Raw genomic sequence first — 27,861 nt, 5'->3', positions numbered from 1 at the left:
CTAACGCTGTTATAATAAAATCACCTGGGATATGGGTGCCTAACGCTGTTATAATAAAATCACCTGGGATATGGATGCCTAACGCTGTTATAATAAAATCACCTGGGATATGGATGCCTAACGCTGTTATTATAAAATCACCTGGGATATGGATGCCTAACGCTGTTATAATAAAATCACCTGGGATATGGATGCCTAACGCTGTTATAATAAAATCACCTGGGATATGGATGCCTAACGCTGTTATAATAAAATCACCTGGGAGCATGAGCAGCAGTGTGCAGTGTTTTTATTTCTCATGAATTAACCTACAACTCCAGCACCTGCAAAAAGAACCTGGATGTGCGTATGCTCTTCAGCTTTTGGACAATGTCCTACATTCACCCACAATTCATTTACAATATGTACACGTCATGATTACAAAACACAGCACTATTGTGAGGAAAAAAAGACGCATTGGCATCCACTGCTTCAAATGTGACAAAGTAGAGGTCAAAAGTATGATGACAGTTGAGGTAAAAGGGTGGGGTGGACTGTGTTTTTCCTCTCACTAGGTCATCTGTGCCATCAGTCCCTCTAGCTCTGGACGCGCCTTGAAACGGGCTTGGTAATCTGCCTCTGTGTGCTGGGAAACAGACAAGCAAGTGTTATGTCACTGAACAATAACTAACAAATGACAACAAAAAAAGTGTACATACTGTAGATATGATCCTTGTGCAAAAGAAAAGTCATGCAGAGGTCAAGAACATAGATGTCATTTGCTCACCAGCTTTACAGAGAGTTGAATCCCCTCTGGCTGATTCTTTAACAGGACCTCCATAAAGGTGGGGCATAATGTGGCGTTTAGTTGGCTGAGCTGTAAACAAAACACTTATCAATGCTCTCTCTAGAGTGAAAAGCTGTTTGTCAGTGCAACTGCCAAAAGTTCAGAGAACAAATTATCATCACTAAAAACACTCCATTACCTGAACAATTCGCTCATGGGTCTTGAGGATGGCATCTACATACATCTTGGTCCCTTGCTCTGGCATGACCATGACTTCCGTGCTCTTAGTGGGCAATGCATAGCTGAGAGGAGAAGAGTGTTAGTTCATCCCTTTAAGGTTAGTTAGTTAACCAATGATTCAAAGACATTGGATGATGTAATCCCATGCTACAAAAGAGGGCCAAATGTGTGCCTCCTATTGAATCATTATGAACTCTGCGACAGAGACATGTATATTTGGGCCATCAAATCTTTGAGTGAGGCCAGTAACACAAGGTCTTAAAGTCTACCTCTCACCTCTCAGCCACTTTGACACCTAGGCGGTTGCAGAGATTGTGGATGTACTGGGAGTAGTGCTCCACTAGGATCATGTCATAGCCAGACACTTTCACGTTCAGAGTCCCGTACTCTGCATCTGTTGCAGTTTTGATCTGCTTCATCTGCTGTCTCTCTTTCTTTTTCTTTGGCTGAAGGCACAATAAATGTTATATAAGCAAGTAGATATGCTAACGGTGTAAGCTGGTGGCTCCAGTATTAGAGAGTATAATTAAGTGATCTACTAAGGACAGACTTACCGCTTCTTTGGGTAACAGGTGCTTATATTTGCCAATCCCATGAGTAGGCATGGTCCTGTATTGTCGCTCATTGGAAAAAGCCAGACTCCCTGTAGAAAACAGTTATCCAGCCAAACAGATGGCTTACATACACTTAGGTAATTATATAAGTGGCAATATAACTTTCAGGATAAAGTCACTTCCTAAGACTTAACTAGAAAGTCTAAATTGATACAACAGTAACTAACTGTTATTGGTGGGAGGACTTACCCTGAATCGGATGTTGCACTGATACTGATGCCCTTAAAATAAACATCAGAAACATTAGACACGTTGAAATGTCGCTAGCTAACACCTCATCGAATGAAACTTGATGTGGTAATTATTGTGTCCTGTAGCAACCAGCAATTGGCTGCCTATATGCTTTTAACTAATTTACCGGAATAACAATCCTACTTGGTCCAACACACGTGAATGAAGTGCGAAGGAAGCCTGTAACGGGATAGAAGATAAACAATCTATCATATACAAGTGTTCTGATATGCTGACATGTTTGACCTTCCTTCTTGCTAGCCAGCTAGCTAACGTTACATCAACAATACAAATGTGACAAACGCCATTTATGAGTAGAAGACACACTACCTTGCGAATGACAGGATTCATTGCTTCAAATTTAAGATGAAGTAATCACTTCACAAAAATCTCGAAATTATATTAGATTCACAATTTTGCAGAAGCTAGTTTTTGCACATGTACACAAGAGGTTCTGAGAAGAATGCTTCCGGTTGGTCCATCTGACTAAAATGTGCTATGGAACAAGGACAATATCTTATTTCCGCTTTCAAATGTGTTTGCTTTAAATTGTATTTAATATATGCATCAAAGAGAAACATAGACGAGTATGAGGGTATTGGATGCAGCCAAATAAGTGTATAATATGTCATTATTGCTCACAGCACAATGTCATTGTGAAAGAAAATAAAGACGGCATTGCGTTCAAAGTCCGATGCTGGCCCTGGAAACGTGGCGTCCTCGTCAAGCAACCTGCATCAACTCCCCTTTCATCTGACATTATGCTCGGATGTGTAGTTACATTGCATTACCATGCAAAAACTTCGTTCCCATAACAATTTACATGGAATTTCATGAAATATGCAAATTCCACCAATCGTTCACCTCAGGACGTGAGAACTAAAGCAAAACATTTAGACACTGATCCCCATTATGAAATAGCTACTATATTATTGGCGGATATATATTGGAAAGTTTGTGGCAGGATCACCAAATGGGTGCGTTCGTAAATTCCCTCTGGCTATCTACTCCAATTTCAGAGCACTCTCTTCTGAGTGTGCCAGAGCGCAGAATAACTGAGGAATTTACGAATTTACGAATTGTTGGCAGCAGCATAGTTACAGTCAACAACGCTCTAAAACACATGACAACAGCCTAACCAGCTCTGCTAGTAGGACGAGTAAAATGGTCAGTGTGAGGTGTTCTCTCATTTGTGTCTGGACGTAGCTAGCAAGCTAGCCAACTTTAGCCAATAGTTTGGGTGCTTGACTGTCTTAGGTCATAACACTCGGATTAACCCTACTGCTAGGCCAGAGCTTGATGGCCCCGAGTGCGAAACGCTCTGAATTTATGAACGGCACAGTCTAACATGCCACTCCAGAGTGAATTTGCGAACATACCCGTAATTTACGCCACTGCATCGGAATGCCACAGTCGCTTTGGATTGGTGGAGCCTTGTGCCAGTCGTCGAACACATTAGGTCGTGACTAACATCCTCTGAAACAACTAGCTAACAGCGATGGAGTGGGAGTGCTGAGGTAGTTAGTTAGTCAGCGAGTCACAAACAAGTCAGCTGAGTGTTCAAGAAGCCAGTATCTACTAGCTAGTTATTTAGCTAGAAACTCACCGATTGCCAGTCAAGCCAAGAAATTGCAGTTTAGAAGCATTGCTGTTAGCTAGTTAGTTCTTACGGCACAACCCCCTGAACTTGTCAACTGGGCTGGCTAGCTAGTAGGGATTTAGCTAGCTCACTAAAGTAAGGGGTAGTGTGTTTTTTTCTCCCCACACTGTGGGCCACAGTCTACAACTTGCCTTTGCCTGCCTAACAACATTGCAGTCATGTCCGCAGCAGGAGACTTCGGAAACCCTCTAAGGAAATTTAAATTGGTCTTTCTTGGCGAACAGAGCGGTAAGTGAACACTGACCTGTGTGGGGTAACGACTAACGCGTTTTATGTGGTCATCAGCGTGCCAATTTAGCTATTAACTGGCTAGCAAATGCCATCAATCATCATGGGCGAGTCCCTTAATTTAATCGATATCCACCAACTGCCATGATATAGAGACCATGGCGATTTAAACGATCTAAATAGCTACGATCAGTGATATTGAACCTATCCGTGATATCAAGTGTTTTACGTTAGCTACTTTGTTGCTAGCTACCGTTAGCTGGCAAACGTTAGCCAGGTAAAGCTGCTAACCATTAAGGTTAACTATCATATACTTTTTTTTAGACATACACTTACTAGCCGAGCTAGTTAACAAGCTGTTGGGAGACGCGTTGTTTCTAGTTCACCCAATCAGTCAGGTCAGTAGTCGGGTTGTAACGACGTTAACTAAAATCATTAACGTTAACTAGTTAGCCAGCTGCTACATACTACTGTATATGTTTTTATTTCACCTTTATTTAACCAGATAGGCTAGTTGAGAACAAGTTCTCATTTTAACCTGCGACCTGACCAAGATAAAGCAAAGCAGGTCCACACAACACAGGTACACATGGAATAAACAAACATCATTACAATATACCAATTAAACACGAGTGATAGATGTGCAGAAGATGAATGTGCAAGTAGAGATACTGGGGTGCAAATGAGTCAGATAAATAAATACAGTATGGGGATGAGGTAGTTGGATGGGCTGTTTACAGATGGGTTATGTACAGGTGCAGTGATCTGTGAGCTGCTCTGACAGCTGGTGCCTAAAGCTAGTCAGGGAGATATGAGTCTCCAGCTTCAGTGATTTTTGCAGTTCATTCCAGTCATTGGCAGCAGAGAACTGGAAGGAAAGACGACCAAAGGAGGAATTGGCTTTGGGGGTGACCAGTGCGATATACCTGCTGGAGTGCGTGCTGCTATGGTGACCAGTGAGCTGAGATAAGGCGGGGCTTTACCTAGCAAGGACTTGTAGATGACCTGGAGCCAATGGGTTTGGCGACAAATATTTATTTTTATTTTACCTTTATTTAACCAGGTAGGCTAGTTGAGAACAAGTTCTCATTTGCAACTGCGACCTGGCCAAGATAAAGCATAGCAGTGTGAACAGACAACAACACAGAGTTACACATGGAATAAACAAGTCAATAACATAGTAGGGGGAAAAAAATAATCTACACTGCTCAAAAAAATAAAGGGAACACTAAAATAGCATGACCTCCCTACAACGCCTGGGCATGCTCCTGATGAGGTGGCGGATGGTCTCCTGAGGGATCACCTCCCAGACCTGGACTAAAGCATCCGCCAACTCCTGGACAGTCTGTGGTGCAACGTGGCGTTAGTGGATGGAGCGAGACATGATGTCCCAGATGTGGTCAATTGGATTCAGGTCAGGGGAACGGGCGGGCCAGTCCATAGCATCAATGCCTTCCTCTTGCAGGAACTGCTGACACACTCCAGCCACATGAGGTCTAGCATTGTCTTGCATTAGGAGGAACCCAGGGCCAACCACACCAGCATATGGTCTCACAAGGGGTCTGAGGATCTCATCTCGGTACCTAATGGCATTCAGGCTACCTCTGGCGAGCACATGGAGGGCTGTGCGGCCCCCCAAAGAAATACCACCCCACACCATGACTGACCCACCACCAAACCGGTCGTGCTGGAGGATGTTGCAGGCAGCAGAACGTTCTCCACGGCGTCTCCAGACTGTCACGTCTGTCACATGTGCTCAGTGTGAACCTGCTTTCATCTGTGAAGAGCACAGGGCGCCAGTGGCGAATTTGCCAACCTTGGTGTTCAAATGCCAAACGTCCTGCACGGTGTTGGGCTGTAAGCATAACCCCCACCTGTGGACGTCGGGCCCTCATACCACCCTCATTGATTCTGTTTCTTACCGTTTGAGCAGACACATGCACATTTGTGGTCTGCTGGAGGTCATTTTGCAGGGCTCTGGCAGTGCTCCTCCTGCTCCTCCTTGCACAAAGGCGGAGTTAGCGGTCCTGCTGCTGGGTTGTTGCCCTCCTACGGCCTCCTCCACGTCTCCTGATGTACTGGCCTGTCTCCTGGTAGCGCCTCCATGCTCTGGACACTACGCTGACACACAGCAAACCTTCTTGCCACAGCTCGCATTGATGTGCCATCCTGGATGAGCTGCACTACCTGAGCCACTTGTGTGGGTTGTAGACTCCGTCTCATGCTACCACTAGAGTGAAAGCACCGCCAGCATTCAAAAGTGACCAAAACATCAGCCAGGAAGCATAGGAACTGAGAAGTGGTCTGTGGTCCCCACCTGCAGAACCACTTCTTTATTGGGGGTGTCTTGCTAATTGCCTATAATTTCCACCTGTTTTCTATTCCATTTGCATAACAGCATGTGCAATTTATTGTCAATCAGTGTTGCTTCCTAAGTGGACAGTTTGATTTCACAGAAGTGTGATTGACTTGGAGTTACATTGTGTTTAAGTGTTCCCTTTTTATTTTTTTGAGCAGTGTACATTGTGTGCAAAAGGCATGAGGAGGTAGGCAATAAATAGGCCATAGGAGTGAATAATTACAATTTAGCAGATTAACACTGGAGTGATAAATGATCAGATGAACATGTGCAGGTAGAGATACTGGTGTGCAAAAGAGCTGAAAAGTAAATAATATAAAAACAGTATGGGGCTGAGGTAGGTAAATTGGGTGGGCTATATACCGATGGACTATGTACAGCTGCAGCGATCGGTTAGCTGCTCTGATAGCAGATGTTTTAAGTTGGTGAGGGAAATAAAAGTTTCCAACTTCAGAGATTTTTGCAATTCGTTCCAGTCGCAGGCAGCAGAGAACTGGAAGGAAAGGCGGCCACATGAGATTTTGGCTTTAGGGATGATCAGTGAGATACACCTGCTGGAGCGCGTGCTACGGGTGGGTGTTGACGTCGTGACCAGTGAACTGAGATAAAGCGGAGCTTTACCTAGCATAGACTTGTAGATGACCTGGAGCCAGTGGGTCTAGCGACAAACATGTAGTGAGGGCCAGCCGACTAGAGCATACAGGTCGCAGTGGTGGGTGGTATAAGGTGCTTTAGTAACAAAACGGATGGCACTGTGATAAACTGCATCCAGTTTGCTGAGTAGAGTATTGGAAGCTATTTTGTAGATGACATCGCCGAAGTCGAGGATCGGTAGGATAGTCAGTTTTACTAGGGTAAGTTTGGAGGCGTGAGTCAAGGAGGCTTTGTTGCGAAGTAGAAAGCCGACTCTAGATTTGATTTTGGATTGGAGATGTTTGATATGAGTCTGGAAGGAGAGTTTGCAGTCTAGCCAGACACCTAGGTACTTATAGATGTCCACATATTCTAGGTCGGAACCATCCAGGGTGGTGATACTAGTCAGGCGTGCGGGTGCAGGCAGCAAACGGTTGAAAAGCATGCATTTAGTTTTACTAGCGTTTAAGAGCAGGTGGAGGCCACGGAAGGAGTGTTGTATGGCATTGAAGCTCGTTTGGAGGTTAGATAGCACAATGTCCAAGGAAGGGCCAGAAGTGTACAGAATGGTGTCGTCTGCATAGAGGTGGATCAGGGAATCGCCCGCAGCAAGAGCAACATCATTGATGTATACAGAGAAAAGAGTCGGCCCGAGAATTGAACTCTGTGGTACCCCCATAGAGACTGCCAGAGGACCGGACAACATGCCCTCCGATTTGACACACTGAACTCTGTCTGCAAAGTAGTTGGTGAACCAGGCAAGGCAGTCATTAGAAAAACCTGCCGATAAGAATATGGTGATTGACAGAGTCGAAAGCCTTGGCCAGGTCGATGAAGACGGCTGCACAGTACTGTCTTTTTTATTGATGGCGGTTATGATATTGTTTAGTACCTTGAGCGTGGCTGAGGTGCACCCGTGACCGGCTCCGAAACCGGATTGCACAGCGGAGAAGGTACGGTGGGATTCGAGATGGTCAGTGATCTGTTTGTTGACTTGGCTTTCGTAGACCTTAGATAGGCAGGGCAGGATGGATGGTCTGTAACAATTTGGGTCCAGGGTGTCTCCCCCTTTTGAAGAGGGGGATTACTGCGGCATCTTTCCAATCCTTGGGGATCTCAGATGATACGAAGGAGAGGTTGAACAGGCTGGTAATACGGGTTGCGGCAGACAGTTTCAGAAATAGAGGGTCCAGATTGTCAAGCCCAGCTGATTTGTATGGGTCCAGGTTTTGCAGCTCTTTCAGAACATCAAGTTTAAAATAAGTGTTCATTCAGTATTGTTGTAATTGTCATTATTACCAAAAAATGTTTTTGTCCGATTTAATCGATATCGGCTTTTATTGGTCCTCCAATAATCGGTATCGGCGTTGAAAAATCATAATCGGTCGACCTCTAGTATGGAGGTGGGCTAGAAGTCAATAGGTTCCTTTCATTGTAGGCAAGGCTATAAAATAGTTTATCCTATATACCACTGTCAGCAACAAACATCCCCCTCTAACCAGAACTCATGCTACATTTCAATGAGGTTGATGTGTTTTGTTTGTGCTGCTGACAAACGTGTGTGTGTGATGTGTTTCTGTTGAGACTGGGGGAAGGGAGGAGTAATGTGGATAATATACTGCTGTGATTTATTTTGTGTTCTGCCCCAGAGGAATGAAGCCTGACCTCTGACCCCTCGCAGCTATTTATGTAAGCAGGGATTTCTGCACTGGTGTGAGAGGTGAACACTGGATCAGAGTGTGCACACATTAGGTCTAGTCAGTTTAAGTCCCTCACCGCTGGGAAACACACAAACGACAAACTTCACACTCATGTTTTTGACTGACATGTACTACTGTGTCCACAGACACGTATGGCAATGGGTCTAGATTTAAGTGACTACTTCTCAGGTGTTTTCACCATTAGATCTTATCAGTGTAATTACTTCTTGCATATTTGAAAGGATGGCCTGGTCCTAAACCCAGACCCTCCCAAGTTAGTCCTAACCTTCCCTATAATTATGAGATTATTGACTGGTTCCCAATTTCCAAACTGGCCATCGTATTACTCTGGCCACCTAATCATCCCCAGCATCCAATTGGCTTGTTGAACTACTCATCTCCCCAGAAACTCTTTCCTAGGTTGTTGATAGTGTTCTCACCTCTTAGACAACTTACCTGGTAAGTAAAAATAATGCTAAAAACAGCTCTCTTGCTAGCAGACATGTAAGCATGTTTCTATTTATTAAAGGAAAGACCAAATACAAGTTTTTTTTTTTAGGAAGTGGTGGGCCTCTAAATTGAACATTATTTTTTAACTTTCCTAACTGCAGACCATCTTAGTCTATTCTCATTGAAGAGACCTGAAGTGGAGATATCAGGCCAAAATTTCAATTGACATAAATATGTACATTACTGACTCACGCGACTACAATACACATTGGCCAAATCACCCTTTCTGACCACACTTTGAGCTTGAGTAGAACAAGTCCCCAGTGCAGTCAGGGCACACGCATGCATACAGTGGATGTCTTCACTGTGTCATTGTCTGCAGCAGTATCTTCTAACATGTGGGTCGTCTTCATATTGACTCCTAAAGTAGACATGTTTTCCTTCTGTCAGCTGTCTAGTCCAGAGGTCGACCGATGATGATTTTTCAACTCCGATACCGATTATTGGAGGACCAAAAAAAAGTTGATACTGATTAGTCGGCCATTTTTATAATTTTTTTTACAATGTTTTTATTTGTAATAATGACAATTACAACAATACTGAATGAACACTTATTTAAACTTAATATAATACATCAATAAAATCAATTTAGCCTCAAATAAATAATGAAACGTTCAATTTGGTTTAAATAATGCAAAAACAAAGTGTTGGAGAAGAAAGTAAAAGTGCAATATGTGCTATGTAAGAAATCGTTTAAGTTCAAGTTCCTTGCTCAGAACATGAGAACATATGAAAGCTGGTGGTTCCTTTTAACATGAGTCTTGAATATTCCCAGGTAAGAAGTTTTAGGTTGTAGTTATTATAGGAATTATAGGACTATTTCCCTCTATACCATTTGTATTTCATTAACCTTTGTTCTTATAGGCACTTTAGTATTGCCAGTGTAACAGTATAGCTTCCGTCCCTCTCCTCGCTCCTCCCTGGGCTCGAACCAGGAACATAACGACAACAGCCACCCTCTAAGCAGCGTTACCAATGCAGAGCAAGGGAAACAACCACTCCAAGACTCAGAACAAGTGACGTTTGAAACGCAATTAGCACGCGCTAACTAGCTAGCCATTTCACTTTGGTTACACCAGCCTCATCTCGGGAGTTGATAGGCTTGAAGCCATAAACAGTGCAATGCTTGACGCACAACGAAGAGCTGCTGGCAAAACGCAAAGAAAGTGCTGTTTGAATGAATGTTTAAGCGCCTGCTTTTGCCTACCACTGCTCAGTTAGATACTTGTATGCATGCTTGTATGCTCAGTCAGATTATATGCAACACAGGACATGCTAGATAATATCTAGTAATACCATCAACTAGTGATTATGATTGTTTTTATAAGATAAGTTTAATGCTAGCTAGCTAGCTAGCTACTTGCTTATTGCATTCGCGTAACAGGCAGTCTCTTTGTGGAGTGCAACGAGAGAGGCAGGTCGTTATAGCGTTGGACTTGTTAACTGTAAGGTTGCAAGATTGAGTCCCCCGAGCTGACAAGGTGAAAATCTGTCATTCTGCCCCTGAACCGAGGCAGTTAACCCACCGTTCCTAGGCCGTTGTTGAAAATAAGAATGTGTTCTTAACTGACTTGCCTAGTTAAATAAAGGTGTAAAAAAAAACAAATTGGCCAAATTGGCGCCCAAAAATACTGATTTCTGATTGTTATGAAAACTTGAAATCGGCCCTAATTAATCGTCCATTCCGATTAATCGGTCGACCTCTAGTCTAGTCCCCTCAGTCTTTGGGTGGGGTCTCTCTCAATCCCAGCTGGTCTGCCCTGTGTAGTGCATACCTTCCTCTCAAGCAGCACTGACCCCTCCGCCCAGAAAAATGGGGAAGGGGGCAGTCCTGAACTCAAACTAGGTTATGGTTTTCCTCTCAGGAATGGTAGAGGTGGGGCATGGAATGAGTCAAGTCCTACCTTCTAATTTTAGGGAGTACCACAGATGGTATGGTGAGGAAGGCACAAGGAGGCTGAAGAAATTCGGCTTGGTCCCTAAGCCCCTCATGGAGTTCTTCAAATGCACCATTGAGAGCATCCCGTTGAGCTGTATCATTGCCTGGTACAGCAACTCCAGGCCATCAGACTGTTATTCACTGCTAGCCGGTCTCTGGCCAGTTCCCTGCCCTGAACTTTAGTCAACCGCCTTAGCCGAATGCCCATACGTGCATCGTACACTATGTACCAAACATTAAAAACACCTTCTCATTATTGAGTTGCTTTTGCCCTCAGAACAGCCTCCATTCGTCGCGGCATGGACTCTACAAGGTGTCGATAGCGTTCCACAGGGATGCTGGCCAACGTGGACTCTAATGCTTCCCGCAGTTGTCAAGTTGGCTGGATGTCCTTTGGGTGGTGGACCATTCCTGATACAAACAGGAAACTGTCGAGTGTGAAACTCGGCAGTGTTGCAGTTCTTGGCAGAAACTGGTGCTTCTGGCACATACTACCATACCCGATCAAAGGCACTTAAATATTTTGTCTTGCCCATCCACCCTCTGAATGGCACACATACACAATCCATGTCTCAAGGCTTAAAAATCATTCTACCCTGATTGAAGTGAATTTAACAAGTGACACCAATAAGGGATCATAGCTTTCACCTCAGTCGGTCATGGAAAGAGCAGGTGTTTTTAATGTTTTGTACTCTGTGTATCTACTGTATTCTAGTCAAGGCCTATTCTATAGAACTACTGCTGTACACACTTTACTATTCATATACTGCCCATAATGTTTATACACACCATCATATATATTTATATCCCGGACTCTGACATTGCTCGTTCTAATATTTATTAATTCCTTCCTTTTGAGGGGGAGATTTGCGTGTTTTTATTGACATATATTACTGCACTGTTAGTGCAGCTAGGAACAAACATTTCGCTACACCTGTGAAAACATCTAAATATGTGTATGCGACCGATTTAGTTTTAATTTGGGCTATGGGGAAAGCTGTACCGCTTGATTGGGAATCCAGCCATTTTGTTTTCTCTGCCTCTCTCCCTCCATTTCTCCCTTTGGCAGTTACAAGGTATTCTGTCAAATCATGGCATTTTCATACACTGGTCAGCGTTAGTGGCTCCACAGAATGATTTAACTGTAATTGGGAACCTTTGCCATCTGGCATTCCTGTCACAAGAATGTCACTCTTATCTTCCCTTCCATACTTAGCCCATGCTGGGGATTGGTGTCACATGTCCTGCTTTTCATCTATGTACACTCAATGGCGTGAGAGCCGCTCCATTCTCTTGCATTCAAGGAGAAGTTTTCAGTTTCATTGCTCTGCCCACAGAAAAAAAGCAGCCATGGGACCACTCATTGTCATATTTTAGAGGTCACCTCTTCAAGTCTGTCTGTATTTAACTTCCATTGATGCCCATTTTGATTGGCTGTTTGCTATCAGGAGAGAACCAGGCAGAACGAGATTAGGCATATTGTCTGAGGAATGGGTTATTGAAAAGAGTTTGGTATTTGTCTGGTCACAAAGAGAAGTAATGTAAGACGATGTCATGCCAACTACATTGTGATGAAGAGAATGGAGTGAGAGAAGGCATAAGGCCTCTAGATCGCTCCCTCTGACCCTAAATCTGGCACACATTCGTGTGTGTGTAGATATCTCGATCGATGGTACAGATTGCTTAGAGACCTGTGTGCACTGTGAATCTGAACACTGCTGTGTTATGGAGAGCTCTTCTCAGGATCCATGAGTTGAGGCCTGACCATCCATGAGCAACAGTGGTAGTATGATAGAGGGGTTGGGAGAGATATACAGGGAGGGGGAGGTTGTATTGGAAATGAATACTTGTGCATTCCACCATGTGGTAGACTGGAGCAATGAAACAAAATTATTATTATTATTTTTTTCTCCCTGTTTGAATCCCGCCCTAATTTCCCTTGAGGTGTTGTCACATGCCAGTGCAGGGCGAGGGAGAAACAGTGAGGGGGAGTGTTGGTGGCAGAGATCCAGGTTAATTGACATCAATAGACTGACCAGGTGAAAACTATCATGGAAAGAGCAGGTGTTCATAATTTATTTTGTACACTCACTGTACTTGGCCGTTTTTGAGTATGCAAAAATATTTTTTATACTTTTAAATGCCCGGATGTCATACTCATTTCGGCTTTGACAACAGCTGATCAGTTAGATATGGGGATGTGCTACCAAAATCAACGAATGGCGGGAAACAATGCATTCACACACAATGCATTCTCAGTATGCAAAAATAGGATGTTTAATAGTATGCAACATTTTGAAAATCATGTATGGTTTAAATGCCAGGACGTTATGTCTGGGTCGGCACTGAGAATCTCCCAGCATTCCTTGGAGTTTTTTTTTTCTTAAGTCAATTCAAAAACCCTTCAGGATTTTGTATGGCATTTTTTTACTGATCTCTCCCTTAAAGTGCAGACTTGGCAGACGGCTCCTCATGGACTCTTACTGGTTGGTGGAGTCAAGTCATAAGGTAGTGGTGAGCTGTGGGCTTTGGCCAGAAAACAGATGGTGCACCTCAGCAAATTGTCTGAGGAGTTGCTGAGTTTGGAGGATTGCAGGACCAAATCAGGCTAGAACATGTCTTATGTTCGCTATGTGAAATGACTCACTCCACACTGGTCTGGTGAGGTGTGTAGTACTGTGTCTGTTCTGCCAGCACTACTGGTGTTATTTACTCTTCAAGACTAATCAGGGCCATAGCCAGGGATTGAGTTTTAGTTATGTCCTGAGTGGGTCATGTACTACATTTCTATACAATTTTAAAAACTCTGAAATTGAGAACAGCAGAAACAAGTGGAAATGGCCCCAGCACTTATCATGGCTCTTGTCGCTTAATTCACCACAGTCCATCTACAGACCCATAGCATGTTAGCAAAACAATTAGCTGCTACACGTTAACTCGCATTAACTCAGCACTATCATTTCATACTTAGAGGGATCTGTTAGCAGAAAAAGTATTTTATAGACAAAAAGTAAACAAAAAAGTTTGCTTTACAGAGCTTTTTTTTTTTTGCTAATTTCCTGCAATTCTCCACATTTTGCCATTACATATGCCATGTTAATATGATATCTGAGAAAAGTGATTAACAAAACAAGAGGCCCACTGGAAACCGGGGCCCCTGTTCATGTGCCTGGTCGGTAATTCGGCCATGAATACTAAAAGTTACTATGGCTGGCTAGACTAATTGAGTGACTGTCAGTGACCACATTTACATGCACACCAATATCCTGTTATTATTTTGGATACTTAAGTACTCTGTTTTTGAGTTGATGCACATAAACATCATATCCTGTTTACAATAACCTGAAGAAGTTTGTATCCCGGTTATGAGAAACCTGGATAAGATGCCTGGGATAGGCTGATCTAAGACGGGATACTGTGGCATGTTAACATCTTATCCCCTTTACTGTTGCGGTCTGCACAGGCTCAGTGAAGCATTTCATGGGTGTTGTGATGTTTTCATCTGATTGTCAAACAAATCACTTCATAAAGTAGGCTACCTGCCCATATTGCTCCACCATAATAATTCCATAATTTAGACTACTGTAATTTACTACTGGCTACTTTCACCCTAATTTACACAAGTTTCTGCTTATAATTTCTGATATTTGGTAGGCCATTTGTTTGTCAACTATAGTTTGATGCATGTAGTTTCTCTTCTGTCATAACTTGTTGCCCAGAAGACTAAATAGAGTAATGATTAGCAGAATGTTTTGCATAAATAGAATGAATGCATTATTCATCTTGGTAACACCGGTAAAGTTGTCCGTTTCATTTAGGGGCCGGGGAGAAAACACTAACTCTAAAACAGTGGAAAGATCGGTCCTATGCAAAATGTCCAAATGCCATCAGTTTGACCGGTTTTAAGGAAATGAAAAGCTGAGAAAATGACGAAACCTATTTCTGTTAAGACTTCGGTTAGTCTTGGGTGCATATTTTGTGGTTAAAATACAGTCTGCTTGCATAAGTGTCAAAGATGATGCGTGTGTAATGTGTTTTCTCAAGAGATGCTGAAAGAAAGAAATTATATTTCTCCACTCCTGTTTGTTCTCCGCTAACAATTGTTGTATAATTTAACTGCAAGAAATGCATAATTCTGTGAGTTTATATTGTATTACTCTACATGTGAGTGGTTATAGGCCTACCATCAGTGTTTATATTTCAGTTACTATTCCTTTAACCAATATTCTTAAAGGAGGAATATTGTGTTAATTCATGGTCAGGGATACTCGTGAGGCGGGATATCAAGGGTGCATGTAAACGACGTATCCCGAATAAGACCTGAAGTGAGAGATGAGCTACTATCCCAAATACTGTGCACATGTTATTTTAGTCATTAAGTGACTTATATCAAGAGGAAAACTGCAGATGCACAACCAAATTTCAAAATTGTACCTTGTGTATTCTAACGCAACAGTAAGTTGAGACCCCGACTGGGTTCCTAAAAATACATCCAATTGGGGACAATGACAGCGATCCGGACTTCAGTGTCCTTATGTAGCCATGTTGGTCCTAACTCGTGTCTTGTGTTTTTCAGTGGGGAAGACTTCATTGATTACCAGGTTCATGTACGACAGCTTCGACAACACCTACCAGGTGAGGCTAGACCACACAGACACCATTGAGTCTGGATATGGTAGTCAGGGCTAGGTTTACTACACCATTGATCTCAATGCCTAACCTTAGTCCTGGTCCTACAACAGGGTGGGCAGACTTTTGCTCCAGACCAACACTAACAGACTATATTTAGCTAGTCTGTCTTTATGATTAGCCAATTGAATTAGGTCTGTTAGTGCTGGGCTCGACTAGGCAATCTGTTTGTTCCTTCATTTTAGTCTAACTACAGTACTGAAGCCTTATCAATCTACCATCATTGTCAGAAATGTTCTCATTCTTTTCATTCTTTCTCGTTTCCAGGCCACAATAGGAATAGATTTCCTGTCAAAAACCATGTACCTCGAAGACCGAACAGTAAGTGTTACTTTCTCCTTTTTAAATCACTCTCTTGAAATTGTCATATAAAGTGGTAATGTGCTGATTGGGATGTTATGCTGATTGAGAGAATATTTTAGTGGGTGTTGTTAGTCATGACTCTGGTGTTACTTTTGCTGAGTAATGTTAAATTGCATTATAGTGATTTCGAAAATGTCTCTTTTTTGAAATGTAAAGATTTACCCATTCATTGGTATGTACGCACCCCCACTCAATCACACAGGTCTCTGAGTCTTTACTGCATTTTTGCCAATAGTGGTTTCTGGGACTTTGGGGATGCTGGGTATCCTGTGACCTGACTGTCTGCTCTAACTGTGTTTTGTCCTGGCCCAGGTTCTCACACACACACACGCGCGCGCACACACACACTAGCGCCTTAAAAGAAGCCGGAGAGCTGCCCTGTCCTGGGCTGGGATTGGATCCTCCTTCTTCCTTCCTGCTAGCTTTCTCTCCTCCATACAAACTCTGTCATTCTTTTCTTCCCCTTTTCCTATCTGCTCATATTCGGTTCATTCTCGTGCTGAAATTCAATATCTAGCGTGATTTGAGAAGAACCTTTTAGACATGAGGCCTAGTACCCATGATTCCCCTGGCCCTCACCATTCCTCCAATGGTCACACACTCCATGCATGTAGCCTTCTTTCTCTCTCTCTCTCTCTCTCTCTTTCTTTCTTACTCTCTCCTTTTCTCTCCTTCAGAAGTTGATTTGTTTTATTTCTTTTTGGTTTCTTACCTCATGTTTTCCTTTTCTCATCTACTTTTCATCCTTTCCTTTTCCATTTTATTTTATTTCTCCTCCCATCCGCCACAGATCAGGTTGCAGCTGTGGGATACGGCTGGGCAGGAGCGTTTCCGTAGCCTCATCCCCAGTTATATCCGAGACTCCGCTGCTGCTGTCGTAGTATACGACATCACAAGTAGGTACTCCCCTCCGCGCCCCGCCCACTCGACGTGCGTGCGTGCCCCTCCCCGCCCCCCCCTCAACCCTCATCCAGTTCTCCCCTCTCTTACCACCACCTCTTCCTCTTGCCCCTCTCTCCTTCTCCTTCTCTCCCTGTGTGCTGGTGCTAACGTGCTGCTCAGGTGAGGCTGCAGCTTTGGGACACAGCCGGCCAGGAGCGCTTCCGGAGTCTGATCCCTAGCTACATACGAGACTCCACCGTGGCCGTGGTAGTCTATGACATCACAAGTGAGTGCGGTCCCTACTGATGGAAAAGTGATGGAAGGATACCAATCAGAACAAAAAAACATCACCTCGTTTTTTGCTACTGGCTCAAGTCCCTTTTCTGTTTTTTCCCTTCTCCTTTTTTCCCTGTACCTGATGCCTTCTGTCCCCTTTTCTGTTTTTTCCCTGTACCTGATGCCTTCTGTCCCCTTTTCTGTTTTTTCCCTGTACCTGATGCCTTCTGTCCCCTTTTCTGTTTTTTCCCTGTACCTGATGCCTTCTGTCCCCTTTTCTGTTTTTTCCCTGTACCTGATGCCTTCTGTCCCCTTTTCTGTTTTTTCCCTGTACCTGATGCCTTCTGTCCCCTTTTCATGTTTGATGGTTTTCTCCCCCTCTTTTTTTATGTGTCCACTTCTTCTTTATTTGGTCTTCTTTTTGCGTGATTGTAGTCTGTGAATGTTTCCGTATTAAATAGACAGATATTAGTTTGTTAATTGATACCAGAATGACAAAGCATTCGGTAGCATACATACAACCTAATTAGGCTACAGACCAAATAGCTTTCAATAGCAAAAATCAGTTGGTGAAATCTGTTTATAGTAAAAAGCAGTTAAATTTGTCAATAGTTTAGTAGTTTCCTTGATGATTTCCTGTTTTTTTCCAACAGAGCAATCCCATTTCTTTTCAATCCTTCCCTATCTTTATTTTTCTGGACTGTTCTTTTTTGTCCATGGCAACCATGACTTAGGTTTGTCACCCATATACAAAACAATGAAGTGTCTTATTCGTTTCGTTAGAAATAATTGGTATCGGCAGCTTTGATGTTGCTTCAGGGGCCTATTTTGCCCGACATGAAATAACAATGTTCAGTTTTCACTCAATTTTAACATCTCTCTCCTACAATGTGTCCGTTAGATGATTGGCCATTAGGGGGAGATAAAAGCAGACATGGAGCTGCAGCAGGGCTAGAGGAAAATCAATAGACATCTTTTTAACTGGCTCTCCGGGGAGGAAGTCTGACTGTCACTACAGAAAAACAGACACCACTTCCAGCTGGATAGAGGATAGACTGTTAAATACATATATATAGTATATCGCCCTCAAACTCAACTCTGGACCCTGAAGCCAGTTTCACTGCTTGTTTTAGTTGTTCCCCTCTAATTAGGGACTGATTTAGACCTGGGACACCAGGTGGGTGCAATTAATTATCAGGTAGAACAGAAAACCAGCAGGCTCCAGACCTCCATAGGGAATGAGATGAGTACCCCTGGTCTATGGGATAAACAGACAGGCAGAATACAAGGATATGGATAGATAACATAGTAGCCTAGATGGATGGAGGGTGTAGTGGCTAAATTATCCAATTTAATTGTCCCAAAACAATTATCATCCTAATCCTTTCGCCACAATTGAGTGGTGAAATGTTAGTCTTGACTCATGCAAATCCAATGTCCAGAGTTTGAATCAAGTTGAATAATAATACATTTATTTGTCATTCTTCTGGTTACAAAATATAAAGAGAACTAACAAAACAAATTCTAATAATTCAAACCAAAAAAAAACAAATGGCACGGTAAGGATGGTCTGGTATTGTGAAAACACTGAGCTGCAATTCCAGTCTCTACCAGTAAGCCTTGGAGTCTGTAGCTTTGAACTGTATTCTGCATCAGCCTGTAGAGGGGGCTACACACACTTGACAGGGGATAAATAGCAAACACACAACAGATTCCTTATTCATTTGAAACAAAGATGTACTATTTAACCTATTTGGCTCTTACATCTGGATAGGAACTGGGAGCTGGATTTACTTTGTTTAATGAGCTTACTTGTCACATTCTCTGTATATTTGTTACTGTCTCTGTCGTTCTGCTCATCACCACAAGTCTGTACTTGTCACAACCTGAATGGAGATTAACATTTATTCTCTCCTCCCTCTCTCCCTCCTGTATCAGATGTCAACTCTTTCCAGCAAACCACAAAATGGATTGATGATGTCAGAACGGAGAGAGGAAGTGATGTCATCATCATGCTGGTGGGAAACAAGACGGACCTTGCAGACAAAAGGTGTGAGTGACATAATAACTGAAGGCTAAAGTCAGTCTAGTGTCAGTAAGCCTGTAGAGCTCTTCAGACCAGGGGCCTCATAACAGTTGAGTCAATTTTACACTAAATATCTTTATGTGCCATTTCTGAGAACACTGCGTGTGCACAAAAATATAATTTCTAAACTAGATGCGTGCTGTACATGCATACGCATGTTTTCCATTATAAATCAGACCTGTCGTAAAACTGCACGCCTGAAAAACGCCCTTCATTCACCTTCTATGGTGTCGATAACACCCTTATTTGCTGTACACTGTGGAAGTATTAGAATTAGGCCAAGATGGCCTCTAAAGGAAATAGCAATGGCGAACTTGTTCAAGTGTCTTTGGAGGTGTTGATGGAATGTTTTATTTTGTCGTGACATTTGCTATAGTCTGACCGTTTCTGAAAGACCAAAGCAATTGCAAGTTGTGGACCTGTAATTACTTTAGAATGCAAAGCTAAAATAAATGGATTTAGGCTCTTCGCACTAACTGATGATTGGCTCTTTTTATTACAGTATATTCAGCTACTTGTTTTGTTATTAATGTGTCATTGTATATTATATATCATATAGTCCTGCTCCTTCTTGCAATGCATTACTTCAACCAGTAGAAACTGTGTACTCATGGTGTAAAGTTTGCAGGAGGATAAGCACATTCTCACGTTCAGTTTTATAAATGCCATCTTTTGCGCGAGATCTGGCGCATGTGTGTTTTGGGGCATATTTTGTACATATGCAACATTTTCTAGATGAGGCCCCAAGTCCTGGAGGGCTCTCTACATTAGAGCATACTACTGAATCCACTGACTGTAACTGTAGAGCGTTTTATTTTACATTTTTAAGTCAGACCTTTAGGCCCTGCTGTGTTGAGTGGGAAATGCTGTCCTCTAGGTACAGCTGACCAGGGACTTGTTGACCACAACAAGGGGTCAAACCTCTTCCCTTGATACAGGCCATCTAGAGACGGAACTGTCTGGAGTTGAATAGACCACACACTCTTTCCAGTTTAGCACGACCTAGATATATTATAATTATTCAGAGGCACAACTGATCATAGCAAGTCTTATCCATTTGTGTGTTCAAACAATTGTGATAGCCAAACCAATCCTTTTTATTTTACCACATGGTTTGCCACTATAACCCCCAATGCTTTTCGCCTTAAAACAACTGCTTTGAATTTCTATTCCCATGTTTACTGTATTGACTGCTGTGTTGTATTATTGGTTTTAGATTCTATATGAGCTGACTGTATGCTGTTCATGTTTAACCCTCTTATCTACCTACCACAGGCAAGTTGCTATTGAAGAGGGTGAGAGGAAGGCCAAAGAGCTAAATGTAATGTTTATTGAGACTAGTGCTAAAGCAGGTTACAACGTCAAGCAGGTGAGTTTGTGACTGAGTCGTGCTCTCCGTCCATGCTTCTACTGCTGCTCCCTCGGCTCATCCTCGAAAGGTCACCCATGTTCAGGGGTTAAGGGTCAAATGCTGCAGTAATGCTGCATGGGTAGGTTTAGTTTAGCCCAATCCTTATATGTAAGGTCATTTAGAATTTCTGAAGTGACTTGCACAGGCACACAGTTCTATAATACCCATTGATTGACCATTTTAGATTTAAGTGCTTTTCATTTGAATCCTATATGGTGTATTGAACCAGGAGCTGAGGTGGTACTCTGAGGTGTTGATGAAGTAAGAGCTGTGTGGGCACTCGACAGAGCAGAGGTTGCAGGAGGAGGAGCAGGAGGAGACACGGCATGTTCATCCTTCACTTCATGATGTTCATTCTCTTTTTCGTTTTCTCGTTTGTGTGTGTGTGTGTTTGTCCATTGTCGTGTGTCATCACAGACAGATAACCACAGAGGAAGGGGAACAGAGAGCCAAAGAGCTGAATGTTCTTTTTATTGAAACAAGTGCAAAGACAGGCTACAATGTCAAACAGGTAGAGCACAGCGTGTGTGTGACGTGTGCAGTGCTCACGCTTTCTTCTGATACCTTCTCTCACACGTGTGCATATCACTGTGTGTTGAACACTGGCTTGTATTTACACTGATAGCTTCTCTCACACGTGTGCATATCACTGTGTGTTGAACACTGGCTTGTATTTACACTGATAGCTTCTCTCACACGTGTGCATATCACTGTGTTGAACACTGGCTTGTATTTAAACTAAATGGGGTCCTTGGATTTGTCTCAGAACCCTTGCCCACCAATCTCATGTCAGTCATAATAACCAAAGACCAGAGGGTTCTTTGCACCCTGTAGAGGTGTGGGCTCAGAGTTGGTCTGGTGGGTGGGACAGAGTTTAGACTTGTGATCCACACCCCAGGTTTTATTTGAGGTGATTTCTCTAACCACTATCAAATGATTCTATTTAATGCATGATCTATCCAGCAGGTTAATTTATTGGATGGTATTTTACCTCCTTTTAGGAGGAACTGTATATGATTACCGCTGTCTACCTTAAACCAATGAATGAACAAAGCTTGAATCAGTCTGGATTGTATCGTGAGCTCTACAGTAGGTTTGTGTGGAAGGCACGCTGTACAGATAATTTATGAGAGGCCTTTATTCAAACCCCCCAGGCAAGTAAACATGAATAAAGCAAGCAGTTTCCCCTGTTCAAATCAACTGTAAGATACAAGAATGAGCTCTGATTTGCTGATTAGAATCCTAGATGATTGACCTATCAAACGCACTCAAATTCAAGGCACAAAGATTCTATGGGGTCTCATTTCTTATGGTGTCAGCCTCTGGACAGGTGAACCTTACAGTTTGCCTGTTTTTAAAACATCGTCATTGGAAGCATTAAGAAGATCGGAAGCCCAAAGAGCTGCCCTGGCGCCTCTGTGGATGTCAGGGCAGGATGACTGGAGTGGTCTGACTCTGACCGATGAGGTCTGTTCTCTCTCTTTCCTGCAGCTGTTCCGACGTGTGGCTGCTGCCCTCCCTGGCATGGAGAGCACACAGGACAAGAGCAGAGAAGACAGTATCCTTATTCTACACAGACACACTTGTGTGTATGACTACGCATGTTTTTCAGTGGCAATAGATATAAATGCTTACAGATTGTACTCAAACATGTAGACACCTATTGGCTAGCTTGTAAACCTATTGAGAAGATGGGATGTGTTTTAAAGGACTTCATGTTTTCTTGTCTGACCTCCGAGTTGGTCCTTAACCCCTCCTTCCCCAGTGATTGACATAAAGCTGGAGAAGACCCCAGAACAGCCCGTCAGCGAAGGAGGCTGCTCCTGCTAACTCCAGCCTCCGTTTATCACTCTCTCCATCACTGTTTCTCTCTCCTGCGCTTTGTTCTTGATCTTTCTCACCCTGGCTTATCGGCCTCTATACTGTACCTATCCTCTCTGCTCTCCCTCTGAACCCCTTTTTTTCCTGACTCCTTCACCACAGCCTGAAAGAGAAGAACACTACCTGTCCGTCATCCTTGTCGTCATGGAATCCTGTCGTGGAATCGCTGAGATTACCTTAAGCTTAACAAGCAAAATGTGGATGTGAATGCTATTTTATTTCCGTTGAACTTTAACTCTACTTTGGCAATGAAAAAGGAAATGATTTATTGTTACATTTTTCAAGCACTGCGTCTTGTTTTTCTGTAATACGCCATGCAAGTGACTCGTTCTTACGTCCTACTTCCGTGTTCATGCCCCTGGTCTTTTACATGGGCCTACAGATATCAAATTAATTGAAACGCAGTTAAATATTACGCTTTGTGGATGGAACTACTTCTGCAGATGCCTTTTATGACATTTTTGACAATTGAAGACTATTTAAAAAAAGCCTAGAACAGTTAAAAAACGACAAGCCTACTTGCTGCGTCGCTTGCATGGGTATACTCTGGAAATGGTTGTTTGCACAGTAGTCAAAAATGATTGCAGCATGTGAGAAACAGACTTCAGAGTAATGGATAACTGAGTGGAATTGTTCTGCCATAAGTGGGCTTAGCAGCCCCCAAGAATATCACCCACTCGGTAAACGTTGAGCACACCAACCTTACCTGTTTACGCCGGTCCCACCACATAGCAGCTACAATGCCACTCCACCGAAGCATGGTATGACAACACAATGTAGGGAAACCACAAGAACTCACACACAGCATGATGACACAATTCCCACCACAACGTGACGCAAAGGGCAGTTTCACTACCACAACACGACCGTCCTTCATTATTCACCTTGTCCTCACAAATTAATAAAAGGTATCTTCACCTTGGCTGCCATTTTCTATTATATCTCTTGGTTAGATCTTTACTTTTTTCTAAAAGTACAATTATTACCATAGATGAAACGATATTGCTTTGGAGAACGGTACTGTTTGCAAAATGATTTTTGTATATTGAGAAGTATCATATTCAACGCAAACCCAACTTCGTTAGATATGCTGACATGCCTTTTTAAGTGCTCATTGTAAGAGGGCTTCCATGGTTTTGGGATTTCCTAGCTTTGTTTGGTTTAATGTTATATCGACACTTTAGTTATTTTTTTTGATCTTTTGTTAATGAGAATTATCTTACATGTTCATTCAATCCACAATGACTTGTAATATTTATTTCGACTGGATCATGTTTCTTTTTTTATTACTGTTAATATGATCATTGTTGGGATGATCCCTAAATGACTAGAGTATTTTGTCAACCACCTGATTTTTTTTTCTCCAAACATGTCCTCCAGCTCTTCGGGTGATGTCACTACCCCTCTACTCCACCCCAAAATGCTGATTTGATCAAACTGAAGACTTTCTGGAGGAAAGTCCAGTAGCGTCTTGGTCCGTAACCTTTTATCTTTGGAATGGTTTTAACTGGAGGTTGGAGGCTGTCTGTGCTGCCACAAGCTCATCATTTGCACTGCTAGAAGTCATCAGTGTCTTATCGTCATCCCCAAGAAAGGTCTGCGTTTAACTGAAATGTCCTTTTTTTCATGGTTGAATAAATAGATAAATGCTAGACAAGGAGAGCTGCAAAGTGTGACTCGTCTTATTTCCTGTCAACTTGGTGATTCCTTAGTTCTATTTGAATTCAATATTTCAAGTCTAAATCATTTTTATTTTATTTAACCTTTTTAACTAGGCAAGTCAGATAAGAACAAATTCTTATTTCCCCACAACAAAATTGGGTCATAGTGGGCAACGTTTTGGCTGTCTATGACACATGAGTGTTTTCTGGTATTGTACTGAAAGTGAAGACAAGGTGAAGGACAACATATTGGCCTGATGTCAGAGCAGGCTCCATCCTGTTTCAAGGGGAAGGTCTTGGGAAAGGTCAAAGACTGTACTCTAATCATGCCTGTCTGCACTCACCAGCAACACTGCATCCACTTTCTGACCACTTCTCTGAAACAGCTTCCCAGTAAGTTACAAGACCATTTGTCAGTCAACATATCAGTTAGTGATTACAGCCTCCTCCCAGCTGCCACAGTGCATTACTGGACATTTTTTTCAGTGGGTTTGGTCGCCTAAAGTGGAACCGGTAACAGTTGGTACTGATCTGATGCATAAATCAACTATGCCTCTGACTGGAGCCCATCCCTTTACTAGCCTGCTGAGAGCTGGTACAGCCACTGGGTGGCAGCCTCTCCAACGACTGGCCAAGGGGCCATGAGCAGAGAACATTCCACATGAGTTACTGTTCAGAGGATCTATGTCGGCTCCCTGATGGTAACATTCAACACATACACACCTGAGCTCTACACACACATACACCAATCCCTGCTTTCCCCCTTCATAGACACGTTGACCTACAAAGCTATGCATCATCTAACGTACTATCACCCACTACCTTATCTACATAGTTATTGTGTCATCTATCATACCATACACTATCATTCCTCTTTTGGTTAAGTGACCCCTATTCTATTCATGACAGATTCTTAACAGCTTTCTATGAGGTAGTGAACAGTGTTCTCTAGTCTACTACAGCACTAGCTGGATCATTTCCCCTGACTTTACACTATTTGTTTGGATTACAATATGTCATGTCTTTTCACCCCATTTGATTCATACTGAAGCTTCAAGCATGAAGCCCTAAATATGGAGTATCAATACAGGATTATGACAAGTGAATAGCAACATCTGTTAATAATGATCAGCATCTTTGTGACAAGAAAATCATCAAATTGATATTTTTGGGATATCCATTAATCTAAGATAAATATTTCCTGTTAATTCATTAATGCAATTTGGTGTTTCCCTCCATCCAAGGTCATTGATGCAAGAACATTTATTTGTGTGTGCGTGCGTGCACGTTTTTATTTAATTGTAGTGTTCAAAAAAAGCATGTGTGTTTGCTTGTGTGTGTGTGTGTGTGTGTGTGTGTCAGCTGGCTGTTCTAGGTAACTGATGACACACCTGTGTCTCACTCTCTTGTTCCATAGAGGTCTGAATTCATTCAGCCCCAGCCAGCTGAGGACAGCTCTCCACACTATCTCTATGTCACTAACCCAGGACCAAACACATTCCACTGTTTTAGGACTGATACACCATGTGTCCTTGATGAGGATGATACCCTAAATTACCCCCACGCCCAAGATGCTAAACACACACAATGTTCCCTCTCCATCCCTATCTGCTCTCTCTATCTCTCTCACACACACACAGAGCTAGATACATTGATTCACTGCAGTGGTTGCTGTGTAAGGTCTGTGGTTGTGAACTTGCTCCCTCTAGCTTGATCCGTGGCTGGTTTTGTATGAGGGTATGCAATATCATTGCATGCACTGTTACCATGGCATCACAGAGGCACGTTTCCTACTTACCTCTCACAAGCCAGCATGCAACCTGAAGCCCCCCCACCCCCCACCACCACAACCACTCTCCCTGCCTCTTACCTCCCTCTATTTCTTCTTATGTTCTAAATCTCTTGGTCTGTCCTTTCTTCAAATAACATTTTATTGATCACATGCTTCGTAAACTATTTAACTAACTATTTAGCAGTCTTATGGCTTGGGGGTAGAAGCTGTTCGGGGTCCTGTCAGACTTGATGCATTGGTACCGTTTGCCATGCGGTACTAGAGAAAACAGTCTATGACTTGATTGGATGGAGTCTTTGAGAGTTTTTTTGCGCATTCCTCTGACACCGCCTGGTTTAAAGGTCCTGGATGGCAGGGAGCTCGGCCCCAGTGATGTACTGGGCCATACGCACTAACTTCTGTAGTGCCTTGAGATCCGATGCCAAGCAGTTACCATACTAAGTGGTGATGCAGCCAGTCAAGATGCTTTCAATGGTGCAGCTATATAACTTTTTGAGGATCTGGGGCCCATACTAAATCATATCAACCTCCTGAGGGGGAAGAGACGTTGTCATGCCCTCTTCTCGACTGTGTTGGTGTGTTTGGACCATGGTAGATCCTTAGTGATGTGGACACTGAGAAACTTGAAGCTCTCAACCCGCTCCTCTACAGCCCTGTCAATGTTAATGGAGGCATGTACGGTCTTCCGTTTCCTGTAGTACACTATCAGCTCCTTTGTCTTGCTGACATTGAGGGACAGGTTGTTGTCCTAGCACCACACTGCCAGGTCTCGGACCTCCTCCCCATAGACTGTCTCATCGTTTTGGTGATCGTGACTATTCCCATCGTGTCGTCGGCAAACTTCATGATGGTGTTGGAGTTATGCGCTGCCATGCAGTTGTGGGTGAACCAGGAGTACAGGAGGGGGCTGAGAACGCACCCCTGAGGGGCTCCCGTGTTGAGAGTCAGAGTGGCGGATGTGTTGTTGCCTACACTAACCATACTGGGGGTGTGATCCAGTTGCAGAGGGAGGTGTTCAGTCCCTGGGTCCTTAGCTTAGTGATGAGCGTGGAGGTGAGCTGAGCTGTAGACATTGAACAGCATTCTGACGTAGGTGTTTATTTTGATCTCTGCATCTTTGTGTGAGTAAAGGACATCCAGTTGTACAGGTGAAATGCTGGTAGAAATTAGGTAAGAGGGAGAGTTGAGTTGTCCTGCATTAAAATCACAGGCCAGTAGGAGAGCAGCCTCTGGATGAGCATTTTCTTGTTTACTTATGGTCCTATACAGCTCATTGAGTGCAGTAAATAGACAGATACAAAAAAAATAAAGATGATAACACTCTTGGTGAGTAGAATGGTCTGCAGCTTATCATGAGGTATTCTAACTCAGGCGAGCAGAATCTCGAGAATCTTCCTTAATATTATAGATTGCTCACCAGCTGTTGTTAACAAAGAGACACACACCACCCCCTGATCTTACCTGACGCTGTCGTTCTGTCCTGCCGATGCACAGAAAACCAGCTAGATGTATATTATCCGTGTCCTTGTTCAGACAAGAAACATTGGATATTCTTCCCCTTGATGCTGTTACTGTTGGTGTGTGACTCACAGTGGCTACTGTACCAATGTGGCAGAGCAAGTGTGTGTGTGGGGGCAGGTGGGGGTAGTCTATGTACTGTATCACACCGCCATTATATTCATCTAATGAATTCAGCTTTCTATGTCACAGCAGAATACTGTACTGGGCTCATCTTTCCAGAGAAAGTTGGGGGTGGAATGGAGAAGGGGAAATGGGCAGAATGTGTGAAGGGGAATGAGGAGGAGTGGGGAGGAAAATACAGTAAGGGGGAGAGGAGGGAGTGAGAAGGTGGGGGCAGAGACAAATAAGTGTGCGGTCATGCTGAATACAGTAACAGGAAGGGGCAGAGGGGGAATGGGGAGGAGGAGCAGAACCATGAT

General features: G+C 43.0%; 2 protein-coding genes across 7 annotated transcripts; one reads left to right on the top strand and one right to left on the bottom strand.

The window, feature by feature from the left end:
- Window positions 1–272: 272 nt before the first annotated feature.
- On the bottom strand, window positions 273–2,554 carry mrpl48 (mitochondrial ribosomal protein L48). Its single transcript, XM_021618306.2, has 8 exons — window positions 2,182–2,554; window positions 1,979–2,031; window positions 1,810–1,841; window positions 1,561–1,649; window positions 1,283–1,452; window positions 966–1,068; window positions 767–856; window positions 273–625 (listed from the first exon to the last, which is right to left on the bottom strand). Exons 1-8 carry the CDS (start codon window positions 2,200–2,202, stop codon window positions 551–553), a joined length of 633 nt encoding a protein of 210 aa, XP_021473981.1. The 5' UTR covers window positions 2,203–2,554; the 3' UTR covers window positions 273–550.
- A 445-nt stretch (window positions 2,555–2,999) lies between these two features.
- Window positions 3,000–23,912, top strand: LOC110533791 (ras-related protein Rab-6A). Of its 6 annotated transcripts, XR_005053651.1 has the most exons (9): window positions 3,110–3,739; window positions 15,457–15,515; window positions 15,837–15,890; window positions 16,995–17,100; window positions 19,029–19,140; window positions 20,452–20,545; window positions 21,005–21,098; window positions 22,079–22,145; window positions 22,353–23,912. XR_005053651.1 is itself a non-coding variant. In XM_036990193.1 (8 exons), exons 2-8 carry the CDS (start codon window positions 15,486–15,488, stop codon window positions 22,415–22,417), a joined length of 528 nt encoding a protein of 175 aa, XP_036846088.1. In that variant the 5' UTR covers window positions 3,000–3,018; window positions 15,457–15,485; the 3' UTR covers window positions 22,418–23,912. The 6 variants fall into 6 exon arrangements, 5 of the variants coding, with proteins under 5 accessions (XP_036846088.1, XP_021473986.1, XP_021473985.1 ...); XM_036990193.1 differs by lacking the exons at window positions 3,110–3,739; window positions 21,005–21,098 and adding an exon at window positions 3,000–3,018; XM_021618311.2 differs by lacking the exons at window positions 16,995–17,100; window positions 20,452–20,545 and adding an exon at window positions 16,723–16,828 and having other exon boundaries at window positions 3,107–3,739.
- Window positions 23,913–27,861: the final 3,949 nt, after the last annotated feature.

The sequence above is a fragment of the Oncorhynchus mykiss genome, chromosome 10, assembly GCF_013265735.2.
Source record: "Oncorhynchus mykiss isolate Arlee chromosome 10, USDA_OmykA_1.1, whole genome shotgun sequence".
Lineage (NCBI taxonomy): Eukaryota > Metazoa > Chordata > Actinopteri > Salmoniformes > Salmonidae > Oncorhynchus > Oncorhynchus mykiss.
Note: the sequence above shows the minus strand (reverse complement) of the source record. Positions and strands in the feature narration are given on the sequence as shown.